A 22,815-nucleotide genomic window follows, 5' to 3' on the forward strand; every position below is an offset into this window, starting at 1 on the left:
CAGACCAGCAGGTCCTGTAAGTACATTGCTTCTTCATATAAGCCTCTGCTGAAAGCTTGACAGGACTCCCCAGGTCGAGCGCTGGTGCTCATGTTATGATATTATCTTATGGAGGGACTGAGCAAAAGGTCAGTTGCTAAAAGAGTGAAGCAAGCCTAAGACATGGACTAGTTTGTTTTAATGAAATAAAAAACAGGCAAAAACAAGTGTTTTTTTGTTTTTGTTTTGGATAAATATTTTCAGCACTTTTACACCTCAATGGGTGCTTTCACCGTGCTGTATCCCACGGTGAATGTCCTTGGGTGTTGCGCTTACCTGACTGAGCTCCACCAGATGTCCTCTGTCCTCCTGGAGCTTCTGCACCTCTTCCACTTTCTGGCAGAGCTGTTCCGAAAGCCTCCTCACTTGGCTGTCTGCGGACTGGAATCAGACAGACAGAAGGCAATTAAGAGAAATGTAGCGCTCGTGGACGTCTCTCCGCGTTCGTAGCTTGGTAAAAAAAAAAAAAATTCTCTCTGCGATCGTTGATGCTTTCACCCGTGGAGCAAACAGCCACGGTTGTTCGTGGACGCAGAGGTTCACATCTGCAAGGGTCTGACTTTGTAACTGCTCTGTAACAACCAGCTGCTTTCAGGACAGAAACACGTGTCGTTATTTTGCTTTCCTCTCACAGACATGAAAGCTTTGTTTCATGCTGGAATCTGGCTCCTATATGGAAGCTATGAGGTCCCGATGAGGCAAGCGGGATGCTTTTTAGAAGCGCCGGAGTGCTGGGCTGCAAATGTGGACCGGTACACCGAGGTAAAGACACATAGTGGCGTCCGTTTGTACAGCTATTCTTCATAAAGTTGGATAATGTCAGCTCTAAACTGAAGGGCCAGATCAGACAGATGAGTGAATTCTGCCTCAAACACGGGTTCGCCGAGATCAAACGGTCCTAATGATTGTTATGACAGCATACCACAAATATTAGACACGGTCATGTCATCTTTTTCAAAGCCCTGCGTCAGCTCTGCTTTCAAACACGTCTGGTCTTGCTGTAAGTTGCCATGACGGTATATCTTCTCACACGTCTCCCTTTACAGTATCTCTCCCTCATGGGGGGCCCAATTAGTGCGGCAAAAAAGCTTCACAACATGAGCCCCCTTAACACTGTGACCCGCCCCCTCCATCACATTAATTAGTGCAGATTTGTCGGGGCCATAATCAGCCCTGCATCACTGAAAAGACCCATTCCATCGTCGCATACCGCACAGTGAGTACAGTGCATTCCTGTGGCATTCCTGAACAAAGATAGGATCATAATCCTTTAATGCACCCCAGTGAAACGGATAGGTGAGGGGCTGCTATGAAGTGGTTGGAGCCGCTGCTTGTCCGGATTATCAGGAGAAAGACAGAAAAGGAAGTAAACATGGAGTCACTTTTCCACTTCTAAACCTTTTGGAAATACCTCCCTAGGTGGCCTTGCCCAATATATTTTGATTTATATAATATAGTTCAATAGTGGTTAGTTCACTTGGTATTTGAACTACTCAGGATGTCCACTGCTGCGGCAAAGTATCAGGACAGTGCAAAAAGATGAGCTCCCACAATCAAGCATCAGTTCTCTTTTTGATTGCCGTAGCTGTTGAGACAACTTGAGGTTTGTCACGCCAGAGGAGTTTGTTTAGGCTCTCTCGGTCCCACTGTACAGGTGGGTGTCGGCCATGTCATATCTCCACCCCAATAAACTACATCAGGGTTCATTAAAAAAAAAAAAATAGTCTGTGAAGCTGATTCGCTCCACAACCAACGATCCGACAACATCAGCAGGCCTTAAGTGGTGCTGGCATGACAACACACAGAAGTAGTGTTTGTGATACTGTGAGTCTGCATCTGCAAAGTATTTTATATTGTGTCTGTAGCAGTTTGCGTTTTAACTTCTGTTACCACTCTGGGACATTGAAGAGTTTCAAATCAAATCAACATGTCTCAGTCTGACTAAACAACGATAAATGAACAAAGATCTACTGGTGTTCAAATGACCGAAACCAGCAACTGTGAATTCACAGAAGAAAAAAAATAATTAAAAGAGAGAAAAACTTCTGATCTGGCAGCCGATCACAGAAAATGACTATCAGCTCGTGCATGCAGAGACGGAGCGGTATCGTCGACATCAATCAGAAAATGACGAGCAGGGCTTTGGCTCCACCAATGCTATTGGCCACAGATTGTGAATCTCCTGGAGAAGGTTGTGTGTGCAGACCAGGCAAAAAAAGAAAAAAAAAAAGAATGAAAACTTCTCGGGGCCCTCACACCAACAGCTCTTCTAATATGAGGTCTCTGTAGACCAGTTCTTGAAATGGGAAGACTTGAGGGCATCTGTCTGTTCCATGATGGATGTGGACTTTTCGTGCTGTGGAAAACAGATGGGGCGTAGCTGGCTGCAGAGTTCTCAATCACCCAACCTGGAAACTGAGTGAAACCTACACATGGCTCGTTTAAGGAAAAAGAAGAGAAGCTTCAAAATGAAGTCAATTCTCTGATCACATTGTGCATGTAATGAAAAATATCTAGTAGTGTGTATTTTTTCATATATAATCTTAAACATGCACACAGTACATAATATGAGAGTAATGGTAGATACCTTACTATGGACAATGAATCTCAGATATTAAGGGCCTGCCATGCAATACGTGTTGCACTGTGCTGACAGCTGAAGACCACAGAGCAGGTTTTCTCTTGACGATGTCTTTGACTTTAAATTCAACGTCAAGCAATTGTGAAATGCATTAGGGTTAAACATATTGTGGGAAGATAGGTTGAATGGCTCTTTAAAACCACTCACCCACAAAATAATTAAGACAACTGACTTTTTCGGATTTCTTTGATTCCATACAGAGTAGATTTGAACCTCAGATTCTTCTTGAAAAAAAAATGACAGTTTGTCTCAGGGTGTGTGTGTGTGGGTGTGTGTTTGTGTGTGTGTGTGTTTAAATGATTGTTGGTCTTTGTTTGTCTTGTGATGAGTGTCTGTGATGAACTGGAGATTTGTTCAGGGTGTATTCTGCCTTTGCCTCATGATGGCTGGGGTAGGACAGAGCAAAAAGGATAAAATGTGGATGGTACGGGTATTAGTATCAGCGATAATGGTCCAGTTGTTAATTGGTATCGGGTTGATACCAAATCTCGCAGTGTCACACACCACTAGATTTAAGAGCAGAAACCGGAATGTTTCAGCTGCATTGTCAGGTATCATACAAATATCTAAATGAGATGTTGTCTCTTCCACAGTTAGACAGACCAGTTGATGTTTTGAATGTGGACACTGCACTCTGCTGGAAGAGAATCAACCTGGGACAAGTGTAAAGTGGCTGGTTTTATGGCGGCTGCTTCCTACCAGTGGGAAGTCTTGGGCAACTCTATGCTATGTTTACCAATTTGAAATTGAAAAAACATCTTTCCACTAAAACACAAACAACCTTAAACGCCGTGGTTAACGTAAAATACAGTGAGCACTGGATGTAGGTTAACGCTTACAAAAAGTGCAGCATCAAATTCCCGTAAATGAACCAACAGACCCTGAATTATCTTAACTATGGATGGAAACACACGTCACTTGACTGCATGCCTACATGGCAACAACATGAGAAAATGAGCAGGGCGGAGAGTGGCAGACAGAGAATAATTGAGGACTTGCTTTGATTTCTATTTTTGCTCTCCCCTTAGTGGGTTCTCTACATTGTACATAAGTGTAACTTACTTTGATTTATGAGAGTTAAGAGATGCATGAAGGCAGATGTGTGCACTGTTTGAGGCTATTTGGAGTTTCACCTTTGAACCATCTTAAGTGTTTTATTTTGCCTTTTACTGTCAAGCACAATAACAGCCCATGATCACTTACAGCAATTCCTAGCAGAGAATGGAGAGGCATATATATATATATATATATATATATATATACATATATATATATATATATATATATATATATATATATATATATATATATGTATGTATATAGAGTATATATTTAACAATATAAAATGAACAACCATTGTGTTTTCATATAAGCATGAATACTGTTAATAAGAGGCAGGTCTGTGACTGCACACACCTGCATCAGCTGGTCAACACCTGCTGCTGCAGTTACTAGTGATGCAGTCATTGGCTGTGACATTTGTCATACTTATTAGTACTCACAATTCTACACAAGTAGCAAGGAGTAGCACAAGTAGCTACACGTTTCCTCCACCGCCTTTTTCTGGTACCTGCAGTTTGCTTCCCATTGGGAGTCAGGAGCAGCTCAATGTTCTTAGCACATCCTGTGCTCTAAGACGTCTTTGTAATGATGTGGTAAATAAACACAGCAGATTTCTATTTTATGTTTAACAGCCAGTTTGGTGTTTCTTTAGTAGATTACGTTGGTACTGGTATGTAGAAGCCAACAATGTAGTAACAGTGAATATAAACTGGTTATTATATCATTGGCCTGTCAAAAAGATATGGGTAAATGTAGTAAACTGAGCCAATAACGTAAAAAATGATTAAGTTATTGGCCAAAAGTTGTTACGTTATTGGACTATTGTATTTTAAAAAGGGCAAATTTGTTACGTTATTGGCTGTTATTACGTTATTGGCTTCTACATGGTATGGAAACCTCATAGTTAAATATGCAATAAACCACTGAAATGAATCAAAAGTGAAACAAGTGTATGTGTATATTTTTTCCCAGGTATATTTATGCTTTTTTACTTGCACCCAATAAATGCTTCAAACGCAAGTAATGCCTCTTTCCAACAAAAATGGTAAGATTCAGATGTCGCATCCCCTTTGTGTGAGTCTTGTGGGCTATCTTCTCCCAATAAATGAGGCCACATCAGATAATCTTCCCATGTGAAGACCAAAAAAAAAATTAAAAAAATCTACCTGTCTTTCGTGCTCGGCACCAGTCAGGGCGTTCTCCAGCTCGTCCACGTCTCTGCGGAGGCTGCTGCACTCTGCCTCCAGCCTGTCCCTGTAGATGGCCAGCTGGGCAGAGCAGGCCTCCTCCTCCTGCAGACGCTCCGAGACGCTCGAAAACTGTCGCTCCAGCTCGAGACGGGCCTTCTCCAGTTGGACGCAGTGCTGCTCGGACGCCTGGGCCGTCTCCTGCTCCTGGGTGGGAGGAGGGGGTCACAGAGCTACAGGTAAACGTCAGAACCACACCAGCATCGCAACCCGGTGTTTATTCTGCAGCCGTGCTGGATTAATAACCATCTATCCGCTGAATTTCAATGAGAAGAGATGTCCAATGAAATCGTAAAAAAAAATGAGGATGATCTGTTGATTCTTTCCCAGACAAAAATAAAAGTAAAATTCGACCGCACAGATTTGCACGAGGAACGAACTGGAGAAGATGAAGCAGGAAAGGAAGAGACTGAACACTGACATGAAGGGATTAAGCTTGAAGCAAAAAGAGTCAGTTAGTTCATACCAAGACGATCTTACCGAAAGGTTGTGGCTGAAGATGAAACTAATCCTCCTCACAGTCAGGGAAAACCCTTTGCGATCGTTAGCTGTCTTAATATAGTGCAGTGGCCGAGCAGGCACCCCTGTGACGCTAACCGTAGACCCGATAAGACCAGATCAGGTCGAGCGCAGCCGTCCATAAGAGGAGTGAACAGACCAGCATGTGACAGGCTGCTCTGCTCAATGTTGCTTTCTTGTCGACCAGTCATCATAGGCAAAACATCTGGGACGACCTAATAGCTTACCCAAATAACTGGGCATTTGTGAGCTGATCGGGTAACCACATTTCCATCTGCACTTTTTTCCATAAAAGTCCTGGTTTTGTGCCTTTTTCCCTTCCTTTTTCTGCCTTCTCACACCATTTTTGTCCCTGTGCTTGTTTAACTGTGCCACGGGGGCTGCGATTGGAGAGCAGTGGTCAGACAGCGTGGCCAAAGCACACGCGTGCATGAATGCACATGCATGGCAACACGCTCATACAAACAAACAAAACAGACGCAAATGGCCTGATTCACTAATAACCTGGCCTTTGTTAAAGCAATAGCAGCAAACCAAAGATTGCACACCCATGTAATTAGTTCAAAACTCTGCTGCCAATGAAACAGTTACCACAGTTTGAAAACGTAGCCATCAAGCTCGTATTGTAACAACTTATGAGTAGGAAACTCAATAAAGCCTGTCAGAATTTGGCCCGAAAGACCTTGTGGATTTGATGGTGTGTTATTTGTGATCACCATAAAGTTCACAGAAGCAATAACAAGACCCACAACATACGTAGGGGTGATCTGAACTTAAAAGCCCCCTGCGGCTGGTGATGCTGTTCTCTCACTTGCTGAGCCTGCACTCGCATCTCAGTTCCTCCTTTATACCAAGCTGCAGTTTCAACCTGAGAGAACTCCCAAACCAAAGATAGATTTTTTTTTTTTTCTTTAGAGAGTGCCCACACGTTTAATTATTCCTTAAAATTTGGACTAATCCATGTGTTTTTATCAGCTGGGTCACACCAAAGACTATAAAAATGTTCCCCACTGCTTCCCTGCTGGCTCTCAACATCAGCGGACTTTGGTTTGGAGTGCCCTGATTCCTGAGTGTGGCACTGTTGCTGCTCACCATGGGTCAAATGTTGAGGACAAACATCTCATCCTTCAGATGATAAAGTATTTACATTGTACTGTCTGTACGTCTGTACGAATGGCATTTTAATTAAAAAAAAAAAAAAAAAAAAAAAAAAAAAATTCCGTTAGAACCACTTGTTTAGGAATTATAGGAATAATCGCAAAACAGGACGAAATAACAAAACCATCCATGACAATGTATGGACATAATATTTCAAAGCCAAACTGTTGTACAACTGGACAGGTGGCTGAATGCTGCTAACACAGGGGTAAACATATATGCTTAAAGTTTGGTAGAACAGCAGTGCAATGATAAGCAAGTGTTAATTTGTGAGTTAGGGGTTTTAGAATGTAAAGGTATGACATAGTAAGCCTGGTTTACCCACAGCTGCTAGCTTGTGCTCCAGGGTTGTGCTGTAGCCATCCCAATCAAGTTCTTCAGGTTCTGCTTCTGGTCCTGGGTCTGTGTGGGTTCTACACGCTTCCTTTGAGTCATCAGAGAAAGAGTTGCATCGGCGATGATGCCTAATAGACATCTTCTCCGTGTCCTCCAGCTTAGAGTCTGTTGTAGCGCTACTTGCTCAATTCCAAAAAGTGAATTATCTCCTCGTGCCGTCGGTCTTTTTTTTTTTTTCTTTGCTTCTTCCTGCTGTCAAACATCCATGGCTGCACACTTCATGATAATACATGTAAGAAATGTTCCAATTGGTCCTCTGTTTATGTCAGCAGCTGCTCCGCAACCTGCTTACATTATAATCCGCCGCTCCGACTAATATTAGTCGCCTTTGCTTTCCTCCCTCACTGTTGTCTCCTCCCTCCAGAAACAGGTGGTTCTTTCTACTTTCCTGGTGATCTAAAGGTGTTCCGCGGGGATGCCGGCTGCCGGTGTAGGGTGTCAGGTCAGGCGATAAGCCCTTTTCACGGGTTTGCCACAGAAATTCCGCCCTTCAGACACGCCATGAAAAGCCACACCGCAGAATGTCAAGAAAACAAGGGCACCATCACAGAGTCAAAAGTCTTTTCTCCTTTCGGGTCTACATTATAATTGACATACATGTCTTGTGCGCCCACGCCCACTTGCTTCCCCCCACAATGCCTGGGCATTCATCTTAGCCCGAACAACGGGGTATATTGTACTCCACATTCAATGCGTATGGGTTTTTTTTTCCCCCCCTCAAAAAAGTCGCCATGAGTCACAAAAGCTGGACTAAGCCTCACCGTATCTTACATTAACATCAAGCAGAGAAAAGTAGGGGCAGGATGACAACCAGAGGTCTATCTTTCAACTTTATACGGCATCCTCAACAACACTGTTGCCTGCTGGCCAATCTGTTTAAAATTCTGCCTTTGTATTAGATTTATTTATATCGTCAAGGCAAGTTCCTGTTCAGCAGTTAGTCAGTATGTGCTAATGATCTCCATTCCCAATTTTTAAACCCCCAAAAAGTAAACAATTAAGTCAAATTATGTAGAGATGAAACAGCGTTGACTCTCAAACAGCTGGCACGGTCAAAAGAGTATGGACAAGCCCTCTGCTAATGCCACTGAGCTGTGGAAGGCGTCCAGTAACAGAAAAAGAACAGGATTTCTGGGAATTTCAATTGTCCTTTTTTTGACAATGCGGTCTGAGTTCTTGTGTGCAGAGGGAGCACACTGAGATCTGTTCATGTCCCACCCACTCAGGGTGTCTCTCCAGACACCAGCCATGTCCAACAAAAACACTCACATGTCTGACAAGATGAAGACAGAAATGTGCCTGATTGAAATGCATGTTTAATTTGCATCTTACAATCTTCATGAATGGGAAAGAAAAAACTTTTTTTCTTAAGGAATCGCTGCCAAGAGTGACTGCCGTGTTTGAAGATAATGTTGGGACATTGTTATTGTAGATGAAAGCGTTCCAGGAAAGCCCTCCGGTTACTCAGATGATCTCTGACATTGCTTCACTGCCTCATGTTAGATTAAACCCATATTCCATGACTCCAGTGAGTGGAGAGCAAAGAATGAAGATGCAGCTGCTGCCCCCCCCCCCCCCTTTTCTTTTGTAATATGCTCTGTCGTCTAAGAATAGGAACACATTCTAAATAAAAATATAAATATATTAAGAGAGAGAATCACTATTTTGGATGGCCCCTTGCGATCTTTTCAGAGCCTTTATCTGAAACACTGTCCAAATGGTGTTAATCATGACCTATTGTATGCTATGAGCAGAAAGAAAAAATGTGTGTCTTGAGAGTATCAGAAAACATCATGGCGCTCAGTTGTATCTCTAAACTGTAAGAGTTAAAAACAATGGCATGGGCAGTACATGCTGTGACACCCTGAAATCCATTAGCAACAGACACCTTAGCAACGGTCATCACAGCAAAATCAGTGCGCCGCTTTAGCTAGAAGGCATTCTTTGGTACACAATAAGAAGTTGATGGATGGTAGTTACAGCAGACAGGTGTTTGCACAGGAGCTGGTTTTACAGGGTAAAACTGGAAATAGAAAGCCGTTCTCGTCAGGTTAAAAATCAACAGATTTGTATTACTGAGCAACATTAAAACAAACATACAGGGGTAGTAAACCCATCATGGAACCACATGAATAGAACCATCGGTCAAATATTAAAAAGCTTGTAGGGATTAAGTTGCTCTCACACCTAATAATCTAGTCCACTATTATGAGTGTGTTTGCTATCACACCTTCCGACTTGTTCTGCTTTAAACCACCTGAGGATGTGCTGAAGGCAACTAAAATACAGTTGAACTTCACCTCTTGTAGCTGAACCACTGTCCAATTAAAGGTCAGATTAATCTGTTACTGGTCATTGATTTGAAAAATGTGTTTCAGCCACAGTTGGGAAACTCCCAAAGGTGAGTAGGGGAGATGTGAAGCCAAGAAACTTGCGAAAAAAGTGATTTTGCAATGAAGGTTGTGTGTTTCAAACTTTGAAGCATATGCATGAATTCATCCAATATAATTCTTTGAAGCAGCTGCACCTCCGCACTATTCCAGTTTGGCTCGTTATAATGAATGCTGCTGCTGTTGTGAAAGGGCAAATGTGTTTTCCTTTAATCCACATAGCAGCCTACAGAGGTAATGTGTTAGTCCACTTCAGCAAGGTCTTAGCCCGCTTGATTGCGGGCAACTTACGGCAAGACCACACCAACAAACCTCAGTACCCACTCTGATTAATAGAGGATGGAACCCTTAAATTGAATGTGTGCAGGGTGTCCTCAACGTGCACCGTTTCTTTTGTCGGAGTTTGTTTTGCAAATAGTGTCCACACGCACGGAAAGAGAGAGGATAAAGAAAGGGAGACTCTGCCTTGGCCTTTACTGTAAGTCAAATACATTCCCTTATTTCACTCTGTGGTATTGTCAGTAGGTATGTTACTATTTATGTCAACCCAGGACATTCAAAACAAGCCCATTTGATGGTGTGCTCACTGTCAAACACCTAAAGATCTCAGGTCATGCGGCTATAAATGAAACCATCTGACCAGAAAACCCAGGAAATGTCTGAGCTAAAAGATTCAGATGATGGAGGAGATGGAGGACAGGACCCCCGAAACGCAAAGCTGAGCACAGACAGTAAAAGACGACTGCCAGTTGAGTTTCACCATATTGTCTGTGACTATCTTTGCTGTTTCCCACACTCACAGCTGACAGTTTCTACAAAGTTTTTGCCCCAGACTTTTTTACCCCAAACCCGTGTCAAAGTTTATCGGCCGGCCAGTTTGTTCTGAAATTCAAATGCCTCCATCTATCTCGCCTTTGAACGTCAAGTCAGTGTTCATTTATTAGCCTCCATTCATCCTGCATTCTTTCTTCTCCATCCTCATTCATCTCTCCCTGCCAGTCTTTTGTCTCATAATTTGCTCTCGGCCTCCAGAAACTCCAGAGAAAATCCAGTACAAATGTTTTTCCACACACATGACAAGGATATCTGGTAGAGTTCTGCAGGACTACTCCACACTGAATTCACATCAATCACCAGTTCCCTCTTTTCAGAATTATTCCCAACACACAGAGTTTAATGCAGTGAGCACTTTTCCACTGTTCTTTTTCCATGGCTAGCGCTGAAAGGGTCTGTCTGGCTGTGACTCCTTATTTATATGTAGAGTTTTAACGTGCTACCACATGAAAATAAGTTTAATGACAGAGAGTTGGAGCCGTGGTATTTTTTTGGCCTTGTAGCTTGAAGCAGTAGTTGGAACCAATTCATTTGCTTTGTCTGTTTGGCTTTTTTTTAAGAGTCACTCCCAATCATTCGTTGTCCATTTAGCGTTAGGGTTACATTGAACTGCTGGATAGAGGAGCAGACTGAGGTGTTGGGGGTAAATAATTCTTTGAAATCTAACGACAATAAAGACTGCCTGTAGCTAAGACAGGTAGCTGGGCGAGCTTTTGTTTGCACGGTCAGAATTCTCCTCCAAACCTTCCATTATCAATATCAACTTAACAAGACCCATTTGTTGTTTTTTTTTTAAATTCTCACTATAGCAATACTATGGTCGACTCATTGACTATTCAAAAGGGAACAAACTCATTGTGAAAAACTTTAAATTAAATCAATGCCATGTTGCCAGGATGGCAGTGACCTCAAAGAGCAGCAGTTCCTTCAGGCTGATTAAGAAGCAGGAATTCATTGCACCCCTTTCTGAGAGGTGTGCAGAGTGTCCCTCCACCCTCAGCAAAATGACAGGATAATGAGGAATAGGACAAGCCTTCCTCTGGAAACCTAGAGGACGTTTTTTTTTGTGTGTGTGGAGTGGAGGAGGAGGCACAGGGAGCAGCGGCACTAAAGAGCTCTGACAAGGGGTCACATTTCTCACTGCAGTCGAAGAAGAAAGGCTCTGAGCTATGAATTACGCTGGCTGATCTGTCTTCTCCCCAGATTAACTTCATTATTTATGGTCCGCTAATCTAAGCAGCACGGAAAAGAAAGTGTTTGAGCAAGATCACACCTGGCAACTCTGCTATAAAGAGTTTCTGTCTGTAGGTAACAGAGAGGCGTGAGGATTGATAATGTAAATAGTTGACCCCTGCTGGCATAATACACCGTGACATGACACACATGTGGAAGAATGAGTGGTTTTACACGAAAAAAATTTGTTACCCGTCAAATTCAAACTGACTTAGCAGATCTATTTAGTGTCAACAAAGCACATATGGCCGTGAAAAGCGTAAAGTGTCGGTTTTGGTGTGTTCCACCGAAGCCCTGCGAAGAAGCGAAGAATCTGCTAAGGCGCTCAGTACCAGTAATGACCAGACCACATGGGAAGCCCTCCAGCACTTTCCACAAACACTGGCGGCAGCCGCACCGCTCCACTCTCTCTCACACTAAATCTTCTCCCTCGAGGACACGCTCACCCCAATTCAGTTTTTTTTTTTTTTGAAAATCAATTTATTTATTTTTTTGGTCATTTAGGCAACCAAGTTTAGTGAGATGGTGGGGAGCTGTGGAAGTGGTTTCAAAAAATGAGTTACGTACAAACTTTATTGAAATATATGAAGTGGGGCTTTGAGTTTAAACGGACCACTGGATTTCACAAGCACTTGATGTCAAATAAGTATAGTGTCAGCAGAGTTTGGTCTGTTTTATTTCATCTTCAAGTATGGAGATGGAGATGGCTTCCATTGAGTGGAATTCTTTATATCATGGGTATAATTGAAAAACGTCACCAGAACCTCCGTGGACATTATGGTGATTGTTTGGGTGACGTCTCACTCCAGGGAGAGTCCAGTTTTTTAAAAGTTTTATTCACTGTGAAATATCAATGTTATAGTCTAGAGAATACAAAGATATTCTGCTTTTTTGTTTAAGGTACACATTTGTATCGAGGTGATTCTTAGGGTCTAGATAAGCCCAGACTTCTCTCAAGAGAAAACTGAAAACCAGGCTCTCTGCTAAAGTTATTGGACTGTGGGGGCTACATCTCACACTGTGAGAGTCAAAGAAAACTACTTTGACAGCTGAATTTGCCCATTGCCCATTTTTTTTTGTTGTTGTTGTTGCTTCCACAGGAGTTACACCTACAATGTACAATATTTATTTGCATGACTGCCTCCAAAATGTTTCACAATTCATCTGCACATCTGAATGTACAAACCTTCCTCCTCTGACACAACGCTTGCCTCTTAATCCTCATCTTCTTCGACTTCTCCTCCTCCTCCACTTCTGGGGTGGCCACAGCCAATCATGTGCCACCATCTAACCCTATTCTCTGCAACCTCATCTCTCACACCAACTAACTGGTAGGTCTTTTAAATTGGTTGCATCTTACCAGAGTTTGGTTCTGACACTGCAGTTTGTTTGGAAGGTGTGAAGGTTCCAATCACAGCCAAGTTCAAAGCGAGGATGGAGCATAGAAAAGTGCAAGGACCTCCTGGGAGAACTTGTCTCTGAAGGCTTTCAGATTCAAACTCTGGAATGGTTTGCTTGTGGTGAAAACTTGAACTGATCAGACTGAACCGCTGAAAGAATTGTGCATTATTGGCCCAAACCATCGCACGAGAATTCAAAGTCGGTCAAATCTGCTTTTTCCTCTATTGGATCTTTCCCACAAGCTAATTCTGACAGTTTAGGAAACGCCATCCGAGACACACATGGCCAAGTACTGATTCAATACGCGACTTGCGTTGCTGCATTTCAGTTGGTTTCACCAGCTCATCAACTGATTCGAATCAAAAGTGTGGCATAAAGAGGAACCTGAGGTTTGGCAGAAGCACTCAACAATCTATTTTTCTATTGGTCCAGACCACATGAATTGAACTACAGATGTGAACGTGACCTTTTCAAAATGTACAGCTGCCTGCGGTCTGGGCTGCAGACTGAAATCATTCTACTCGCTGGGTTTATCACTCTGAGAAAATCTTTTTTTTTCTTGTTGCACATAGTCATTTGCGGAACTATTCACATGAAATTACTGGTTGGCCCGTCTTTGCAATCTTGTTGGTTAAACATTTCACTCATAAGCCACGGACAGTCTGAATCTCTCTTCAGAAATCCGCGGAACCGTGTTGCCTGTATGGACGGAATAATTCCCGACAGTAACGGCAGGTTTGTTGTCACAATAAAAACTTGCGGAAACACCACCTCTCAAAAGCCAAGGGGGGTGTGCCACTCAAACAGACCTCCTCGCCGTAAACCAATCAGTCAAAGCGAGCGCCCGAAGGCAGGAAGCGAGAAGCACAGTGCCTCAGAGCACTGGGATAGCTGAAGTAAAAGCGGAAAAATATCTGGTTCTTTTAATATAATGTTCCGGTGGAAAATTGTTACAAAAAAAAAAAAAAAAAAATTAAACGGAGAAGCCGCAAAGAAAAACTGACATTAAAACATGCTTGAACACAGTGACTGCCACCACTCTCTGCCTCTCTGAGGCTGTTATTATCCACTTCATTTCATCCAGCGTAATGACCACATTGAAAATCCCTTATCGAAGCAGAAATCGGCGCCCCAAAATCGCAAATCACCACAGTTCCAAAGTATCAAGTTAATGAAAGAAAATAAAATAAAAAAAAAGGAGGAATTATTACTTTTCAAGGGAAAGAAGCAGAAGCGGAGGGCTGAGAGAGATGCGGCGCTGCAGACTTACAGCTCGGTATTTAGTGGCCACCTCATTCTTTTCCTGGTTGAGCTGGCTGTTCTGCTCCTCCAGCTGCCGGACCCTGGAGAGGAGCTGCTCACTCTGCTCTACGGCTCTCCTCAGCTCCTCTCTGTCCCTCATCACTGCCTGCCGAGCCGGGACAGTGCCACTGCAACTACAGCTCGGGCTGCCACAACGCACACAAAGTGCGTATCCTCACATGCACAAACAGAAAGCCGCCGTCTGGTCGCTCCAACTGAGGTCTCTCCCTCCCGCCTGCTCTGCTCTGTCCTCCCTCTCCTCCATCCACTGCTCTCAAACACACACACATGCACGCACACACACACACACACACACACACACACACACTGACAAAAAGCTGTGCCCTTTGGACTCACATGCACGTATGAAGACACACATGTACTCACATTCACCCCCTTCTGTCCTCCATCTGGCCTCCCGCTGGCCTTCTCTCCTTCTTCTCTCCCTGAAACAATATTAATCTTTGCTCCCGCCAAGCCACCTTCTGCTGCTAAGTGGTCAATAATCAAGACAGAAAAAAAATACATTCGCCACAAAGAGAGTTCTTGGGAAGATGAAAAAGATAAGCGGCGGCTGCAATATCGCAAAAAGATTCTGTTCAAAACGTTTCAGTTTCCGTAAAAATGTCAAGGGAATTTGCAGCGAGCTCTTGAACATTTGCTTTAAAAAAAAAAATGTAAAAAAGAGAGAGCGACACATTTCCATGAAGTGATTTAGAGCAAATTAACAAGGCTACATAAAGTTGTAGTTACATCATAGGATGGCACCATGAGTCTGCTGGATGAAGGAGAGGTGAACAAAACCATGTCTTGGAGGTCAGCTGGTGTTGACCATGAGGCACTCTGCTTTTAAAGCAAAACAAAATAATTGCTGTAGCATTACCAGTACGAATGCACTTAGTTTGGCTCCTATTTAAAGCACCCAGTTCCTCAACTCTCCCTCTGCCTGTGAATTTTCCCTCTGTGGTCAGAGACCATAAAGAAAAATAAATGCAAATAATGCATTTTAGTGGATATAGTTGTCAATGGTGGGGTGGCAAAATGTACCATTGGAATCAGCTGCGTACACACATGAGAGTTGGAGCAGGTCCAGTATTCGGATAGATTTCATCAAAAGCTGAGTAATAAATAAAGCAAACGCAACCCGAAGGAAAACAAAAGTCGTCTCTAAAACAGATCCAGAAAATGTCAGAAATTGGAGAAAAACTCATATTAAGAAGGGAAAACACATTGAGGACCAGAATACATTGGGCAGAACACAGGGGGAATGCTAACAGGCAAAATACGATGGGCTGCAAAAACATAACGATAAACAAAGAGCTGCAGCCTCAGCTCACAGCTAGTTGATGGCTATCAGTGTTTTTGTCATCAGCCACCGACCAATCACAACCCACAACAAGTGCACACCAGCACGGCTCTGCCTCCACCCGCCTGCTCCGAGCCCAGAGTCAGTCCAGAGCTGTGCGGAATTCAGCGTCTCGCTGGGTTGGCGTCTCCCGTAATTAACGCTAACAGGGCGCTGTTGCGTAACGTCAACCGTTGTACCGAGTTGCTGTTCGATCGCCAAGAGGTGTGAGACGGCAGTCACAACATGACTGAGGCCACCCAAAGGGTTGATCCGGGTTCAACTTTAATGCGCTGCACCAACCTGTGGCGAAGGTCTGTCACTGTGAGCACTCAGTGCAACACTGTTCTTTCAAGCTAGCATTTGCTTATAGGATCGGGTCTCTTCACTGTGGGGTTAACAGGTGAGATCTGGCACCTGCGGGCCAGTTGTGGGAGTGGTCAGTGCCGTGCAGTGATGGGCTCCGGCTGACAGAGGTCAGAGGTCGAGAGAGAGTGAAAGCAGCAGTGTTTACTCGATTGGAGGAGGAGGAGGGTAACATTGTGTAGGTATGCAAGTTTCACCTTATGGCTCTAACCTGTAGCCACAGAGCACATCTGCTGACCGTCAGACAGACTGATGCAAACACAACAATATTCTGTAAACAACAACAAGACGTCTGCTATTCTGGTTATCTACTAGATTATTTTGCTCAGAGAAGGAAGAAACTATTCTTTTCCTTTGTCCAACAGATGTTTGTTTTTTCATTAAAAATGTGGGTTCTACTACGAGTGTCACACAAGTTACCTCAGTTTGGCAGCAGACAGATCACAATCTTTCAAGTTCTCGTAAATTCCCGAGCGCCATCAAACTGTCAACAGCAAATGTGAGAGTGGAAAAACGACACAGTGTTGTTTTAAAACCAGCAGAAAACCAGCAGGGGGGTGGGGGTTTCTTTACAAATGGAGCGGTTTAGTTCCTGTTGATCATGTCAAAGTAAAAGCGTAGATGTTGATGCAAAATGAGAAAATATTTGTGTTGAACCATGTAACGCTTCCTTCATCTATTGTTCATCCATCTTCCTGCGCTGTGTCTACATGGACTTCATGTGTGTGCATTCAGGTAATAAAAACACAGAGAAAGAAAAATACACTCTCTGAGGTCTCTGAACACGTTCTTGTCGAAGCAGCCAATCAGAACGAACTGGCATTTGGACAGCGGCATTCAAACTGATTGTGAGTTCGTTTTTTCTTCGGTTGGTTGAATGTGCAGTATAAACTCAGGATGTCTGGAGGCAAAGCTACACGGGAAGGTGACACGATTGTTTTTTGAGCGCCAGTCGGGGAAGCCTTACAGATAAAGGAGCCTTTCATTGTGTCAGGTGAAGGTGTGACTAGCCAAAAGTACAGCGCAAAAGTCGCTGCATGACAGCTGCAATAAATACATTAATCTAATATGTTTTCTTGCGTCGAACGACGGCAGCCTTAAGCACACGTCGGCCTCCGCGTCGAGTCCCGTCACTCCGCACAAGATCCCGCGCGTCAGCTGGGATTTACTCCTTCAAAGAGAGACACAACAAAATGTATTTTCCTCTCCTGGAAAAACAGATGTGAGCTCACTTTCCACTCGCAGATTATCTGCTGAAGAGGATGTTTTAAAGGGGAAAGCTGCATTTCAACACACACACGTAGAGTGGGAGGTGGGTGGGTGGGGGGGTGGGGGGGGCCTGTTGCTGCTCGAGAGCTGCTACTATCTGCGAAGATGGAAAAGAGAGCTGTCATTAGCTCCGCTCTCGGGGGGCCCCTGACAGCGTTTTCAACGCTCGCAAACTCCACAGAGTCTCGAGCTTTGCGGGGGAATTACGGCTGGAAAATGCGCTCATCATCTTTCCTAAGTGTGCGGCGGCGTTAATTGCCAAGTTGTTCAAATAAGACTTCCAGGATGTGTGTGTGTGTGTGTGTTGTTGTTTTTTTTTTTCCCAAAGTGTCATGAGAACCAGTCTGCCAACACACCTGAACTTCCCCCGGTGCTGCAGCAGGTTCATATATCAGGGCTGTCAGTTGCAGGATTTAACCGTTGCACTCGACATCATTGTGCGAGCCGACGCCAAAGAAAGCGGAGGAGGATTAATGTGACACATCAATGGTTCACCTTTAGCGTGATCACAGGGCTCAGCCCTCTTAAGCTCGGCGCCATTGTCGAGCGCGCAACAGAGGACATTCCGCCTTTGTCGGCGGCGCAGTCCTCCGTTTGCGCGCTTGAATGCGAGCTGAGCCTTCCTGTTTTGACTTGACGCTCGGGAAGATGTGCGTCTCGTCAAACTAAGCAGAGCAGAAAAAAAAAAGCAAAATGTTTGATCTTGAATTTTCCCTGCCCAGTAAACAAACCTTGACAAACGGTCGCCCGATTCCCCAACTGAGATGTTTTCCGAATTTTCCAGTGATTCCCTGTAAGATGTCAGATTCCTGGCATTCTGTCACTGAGCAGACTGAGGCCTAACCGGGATATTAATAATCCCATCGTCGTCATTCTTTCCTGTATTTGAACAGCTGTGGGGTACTTCAGCTCCTATTCACACCTGGCACCTGCACAGAGTATTGAAACCCTTGAGCAACGGACCGGTTTATGTACAAAGTCTTGGACAAAACCAACAAGTTGAACTACTTTCCAATAGGAGATTAAACATCGTCAAAATGTCATTTGCAGGTCATTTTTTCTGCTGGAAAAAAAAAAGCCTTTTCATCCCCCTTATTAGACTCCTGTGAAGCACTCAGTCATTGCTTCTGTTCAAACTCAGTGTTAAAGATATAATAAAGAAAAAGCAGTATTACTACAGCTATTACACCACTAAAAATTCCATACAGCCAGATATATCGAAACATAATCCGGATCCGCACATAGAGATGATATGTTTTTCCCATTTATTTTCCACTTTTATTTTGAATAGATGGCTGAGGTTTTCTAAATATCGGGTTGCATGTGATTGTGTCGGTGGGATGTAAATGTGCTTCAGGCTTGTTGACAGTAATCATTTACAGTCCTAGTTGGTAAACCACCGAGTCTGATAATCTGCCTTGGGAAAGATTCTGGAGTCACTGAGCTACGGAATCTAAATCCACCTTGTGCATTTTCACCCCAAGCATGATCCATTTTGCCCGATGACAAACTCCAGTCTGCCATCTGCATCTCGAGCAAGATCAGTGTCAGTTAAAAATTGAAAAGTTGCTATACATCACACTTTGTTAGTCTTTCCTCACGACAAGACCTCGCCCCACCTTTTGCACCAGAGTTTTTATGCCAGATTACGCCACAATGGATTCACTTCTGGCACATCAACTGATCCATCCATACATTTCCAGTGACTGCTGGAGTCTGTCCCAGCTGCCAAAATTCAGACACACACACACACACACACACACACACACACACCTGTGGCCAGTTTAGAGGTGCCAGTTGGCCTCACTTACACATCATTAGACTGTGGGAGGATGCAAATTATTCTGTGAAATGATTAGAGCTGGAGCTGCTGCCCAGAAGTGTCATTTTGTTCTCAAGGTCATCTCAAGCCACTTTGAGCTTTCCAGGGACAGTTGAGCAAAATTAACAGTAAAGCTGAGCAAGCAGTGATCCCTGCTCCATGAGAATTATTTCGCTTGTGGTTCCTGTGGAGCAAAGCACAAACAGCTGTATTCTCCATCACAAATCAGTCAAATATTCCCGACCTGCTTTCATCAATCAGACGTGAAGCAGAATTAATTGCCATTATTCACAGGTGTTGTACCAGCGTGATGTTTTGGAATGGTGTCAATAAACCGTCTGCCTCAGCTGCCAACAAAAGTTCTTTGTACGTTACGTGCACCTTGGGCGGCTGCTGCTGCTCTGCGTGTGAAGGGACGGCGCGCCAGACACACATGGAATTGTTTTCCACTCGGTGGCTTATCTGCATTTGCGCTGCCGAGTGCTCGTACCGTCCGGTCCGTCGTCCAGACCGTGGTGCCGCAAAAGTGCTACCAGGTGAGCGCGGCGCCGGATGAAGCTCGGCCTCTGGCTGAACCCCGGCTCACGGGTCACGGAGGGAGAAGCGGAGCCAGGCTTTGATCAGCGGAGCACCTCGCGCTTCTCTTGCACTCATGCGGCCAACTGGTTGCAGGTCAGCTACAATAACGGCTGCTTATAAATCATATCAATGGCATGACTGTGATGGGTAATTGCCCCGCCGACATCATAAGTGGCGGTTAGAGCTCGAGTGGGGCCGAGTGGAATTGTGGACCACAGTGCGTGGAGATTACAGACAACAACCATGAGACCCAATCATGCACTCCCCCACCCACCCGCCCCATTATCTTTAAATCACTGAGATTCCTCTCAATTTAGCACCATTCATGTGAGTTATGTGATAAAAGTGCACGCGCCGAGCTTCAAAGTCCTTGTTTCTGTGCTGAAAGCAGTGCTGGATAGAACAGCCCGCACGCAGCATCATCAAAGAGAGAGGAACGCAGCTTTTTAGTGTTTTCCTAAACTCACCCAGGTGTGTTAGACCGTGCGAGTGATCAGAACTGCACCCATCTAGTGAGAAAGAGCCATCATGGTGGACGACGGAGGTGGAGACGAACCCACGGCTGCACATCAGAGGTTGACGGTGAACAGTGGAGCACGCTGAACACGCCAAATGAATCTCTCTCACTAACATCTATGGAATAAAGGAGTTAGACCAACTCAAGTCCTGAGTAATGGTTGCATTTTCTGTTGGAATGAATATGATCTAGACCACCATATTGGATACTAAGGATCCGAAATGGTGGCCCATTCATTTCAAAGGATTTGATCACCCAGAGCACACGCCAAAAAAAAAAAGTTTTGGGGTTCTGGGTTGCTTCTGCGTTATCTGGCCGTTATCATTTTTTTTTTTTTGCAAGATTGAGGGACCGTGACTTAAAAATCTACGATAGAAACATTTATTATGAACCACATTTCAGTTTGCAGTCGTCCTGTCAGCCGTTTAACAGTTTAACTTTTTGTATTGTGGTCTACGGGGAAAAATGCTTTTAGGGCTCTACGGCGTTATTGGCTGCAGTACTTTGAGTGGCCACTGGGAAAGGATTGCTGCGCCGCCATATTGCCAGTCCGGTATCCAGTTCTTATAAGACATGCAGGATGGAGGTGCAGTGGTTAGCATTGTCACCTCTTTGCTAGAAGGTCTCAGGTTTGAGTGGAAGGGCCTTTCTGGGTGGAGTTTGTGTGTTCTCCCTGTGTCAGTGTGGGTTATTTCCGGCCCTTGAGGCAACTGGCACAGCAACCCTGCTACCCTTAGTGCATGGTAACTGACGATAGAAAACTGATGGGTGGGTTGATGGATATTAAAGTGTGTCTGGAATTTTACATTTGCACTGATTCCAGCGCCCTCTTTGGACAACAGGTAACGACAGGATTGCCTGATTGATGTATCGTAATGAGTTGATGTGTTGTCTGACTGTGAAGGATTAGCAATGGCACAATGAGGGTGGTGAAGTAAAAACCTTTACATTGCCTGTTACTGTTGTTGTTACAACTCAGGTACTACAACTGTAAGGTTTATAACCACAGCAGAAAGGCTAGAATGAGTCAGTTTTCAACAAACAGTTGAAACAAAAAACGAGTTTGATTCTAATTAAATGATTTAATTGGGCTGAGGTTATCAGCTTTCTGTGTATATTATGTCTTCATTGCACTGAACTTACATCCGGAACACAGCGGTCTGGCTGAGTTCAACTGTTCGACTTGGGTTTGCAGTGATTTAGATCCAATTGTGGGTTTCAATGGTAATTACTCAAAAACAGCATTCAGTTTTTTCAAGCAGGGTTTTCAGTCGCTGTTACAGGAAATGTTGGTTTTACGGAAAATGTTCATTTTTCTCCATAGCTCCACAGCCACCTTAAGAACACGGTTCCACAAAATGTGTTTGTCCCATCTATGCATATTATATATATCCATGTATATTTATGACTAATAAGTCTTAGTAATGATATACTTTTACAATATGTTGGACTTAGAACATTAGACATCTTTGAAATGAACTAAACTCAGATCTGTTTCCACCTTAACTTGGACATTTAGACACACAGCCAGTTCATCTACCTTGATATCTAATCTCCCTTCTTTTTTAACTGCAGATTTCTCTCAGCTACACCTTATATCTGTTCAAATTACTGCTTTGGTGATATTCTGTTTACATTCCTCTGTGTGTGTATGTGTGCGTGTGTGTGTGTGTGTGAGAGAGAGAGAGAGAGAGAGAGATAGAGAGAGGGAAAACAGACGTGTCACTCTGTCATAAAACTCTCATTTGCAGCTAGAACCAGATACGCAGACAGAAGGCATTGAGTGCAACTCTATCACGCAGAGACGGCAACAATGAGAAACGCACTCCGACGCCCCCTGTTGGTAGAACCGCCGAGGGCCCACTGAGAGGAGGAGGAGGCAGGAATGTGCTGAGAGACTGAAAGGCAGGAAGGCAGGAGGACATGCAGGAAGTGGACGGCTCTTGAAAAGTCAGAGGGAGAGACAATAAGATGGAGGGCGCGAGTGCCAGGAGTTTGGGTTCTCACCTGAGCGAAGGGTCTGCCGTGCACGCCGATGGTCGCTCGGTACTGGTGGAAGTCGGTCTGGATCACACAAACTCTCTTCTCCATCCTCACTGCTCGCATCTGCCCATGCTGTCTACACCCAAGCAGGCTCCAGAGAACAAGTGAAGCATGCGCGTGTGTGTGTATGTGTGTGTGTGTGTGTGTGTGTGTGACACAGAGAGAGAGAGAGAGAGAGAGAGAGAGAGAGAGAGAGAGAGAGAGAGAGAGAGAGAGAGAGGAGTGGTGTGGTGTGGTGTGTGTAAGTGTGTGTGAAAGTGTGTTAAGCTTGCTACCTGACCCTGAAAGGAGGGACGGGAGGAGGCAAGGAGGGGATGGGTTAAAAAAAAAAAAACAAGGACGAGCTTGAACAGCAACCCCACAATCCCACACACACGCACAATCACAATCACACACACACACACACACACACACACACACACACAAACACACACACCCTCCCTCCTCCTTTTGGCCTACAGCCGCGCTGCCTTGTGACAAGCAGAACCTCGCCTGCAGACAGTGAGCCTCCGGCAGGACAGCACACACACACACACACACACACACACACACACACACACACACACACACACACACACACACACACACACACACACACACACACACACACACACACCATCTTAATAAAGTAAATTGTAAACACATTGTTACA

General features: G+C 44.2%; 1 protein-coding gene across 5 annotated transcripts in view; it reads right to left on the reverse strand.

Annotated features, from left to right (window-relative positions):
• LOC142893290 (putative uncharacterized protein MYH16) overlaps positions 1-22,388 on the reverse strand; it is a 51,775-nt gene extending 29,387 nt beyond the window's left edge. For 2 of the 5 annotated variants that reach the window (XM_076033731.1, XM_076033730.1), the window contains exons 1-3: positions 6,992-7,156; positions 4,909-5,136; positions 316-420 (exon numbers count right to left, since the gene is read on the reverse strand). In XM_076033731.1, the coding sequence (XP_075889846.1) occupies positions 316-420; positions 4,909-5,136; positions 6,992-7,141 (483 nt within the window). In that variant the 5' untranslated portion in view covers positions 7,142-7,156. Of the gene's footprint in view, positions 1-315; positions 421-4,908; positions 5,137-5,469; positions 5,586-6,991; positions 7,157-14,190; positions 14,347-22,127 lie in introns of those variants that run through there. The other 3 variants (XM_076033732.1, XM_076033733.1, XM_076033734.1) reach the window with 3 other exon arrangements.
• Positions 22,389-22,815: the final 427 nt, after the last annotated feature.

The sequence above is a fragment of the Nelusetta ayraudi genome, unplaced genomic scaffold (assembly GCF_046127955.1).
Source record: "Nelusetta ayraudi isolate G7.1 ecotype Tasmania unplaced genomic scaffold, CSIRO-AGI_Nayr_v1 ptg000042l, whole genome shotgun sequence".
Taxonomy (NCBI): Eukaryota; Metazoa; Chordata; class Actinopteri; order Tetraodontiformes; family Monacanthidae; genus Nelusetta; species Nelusetta ayraudi.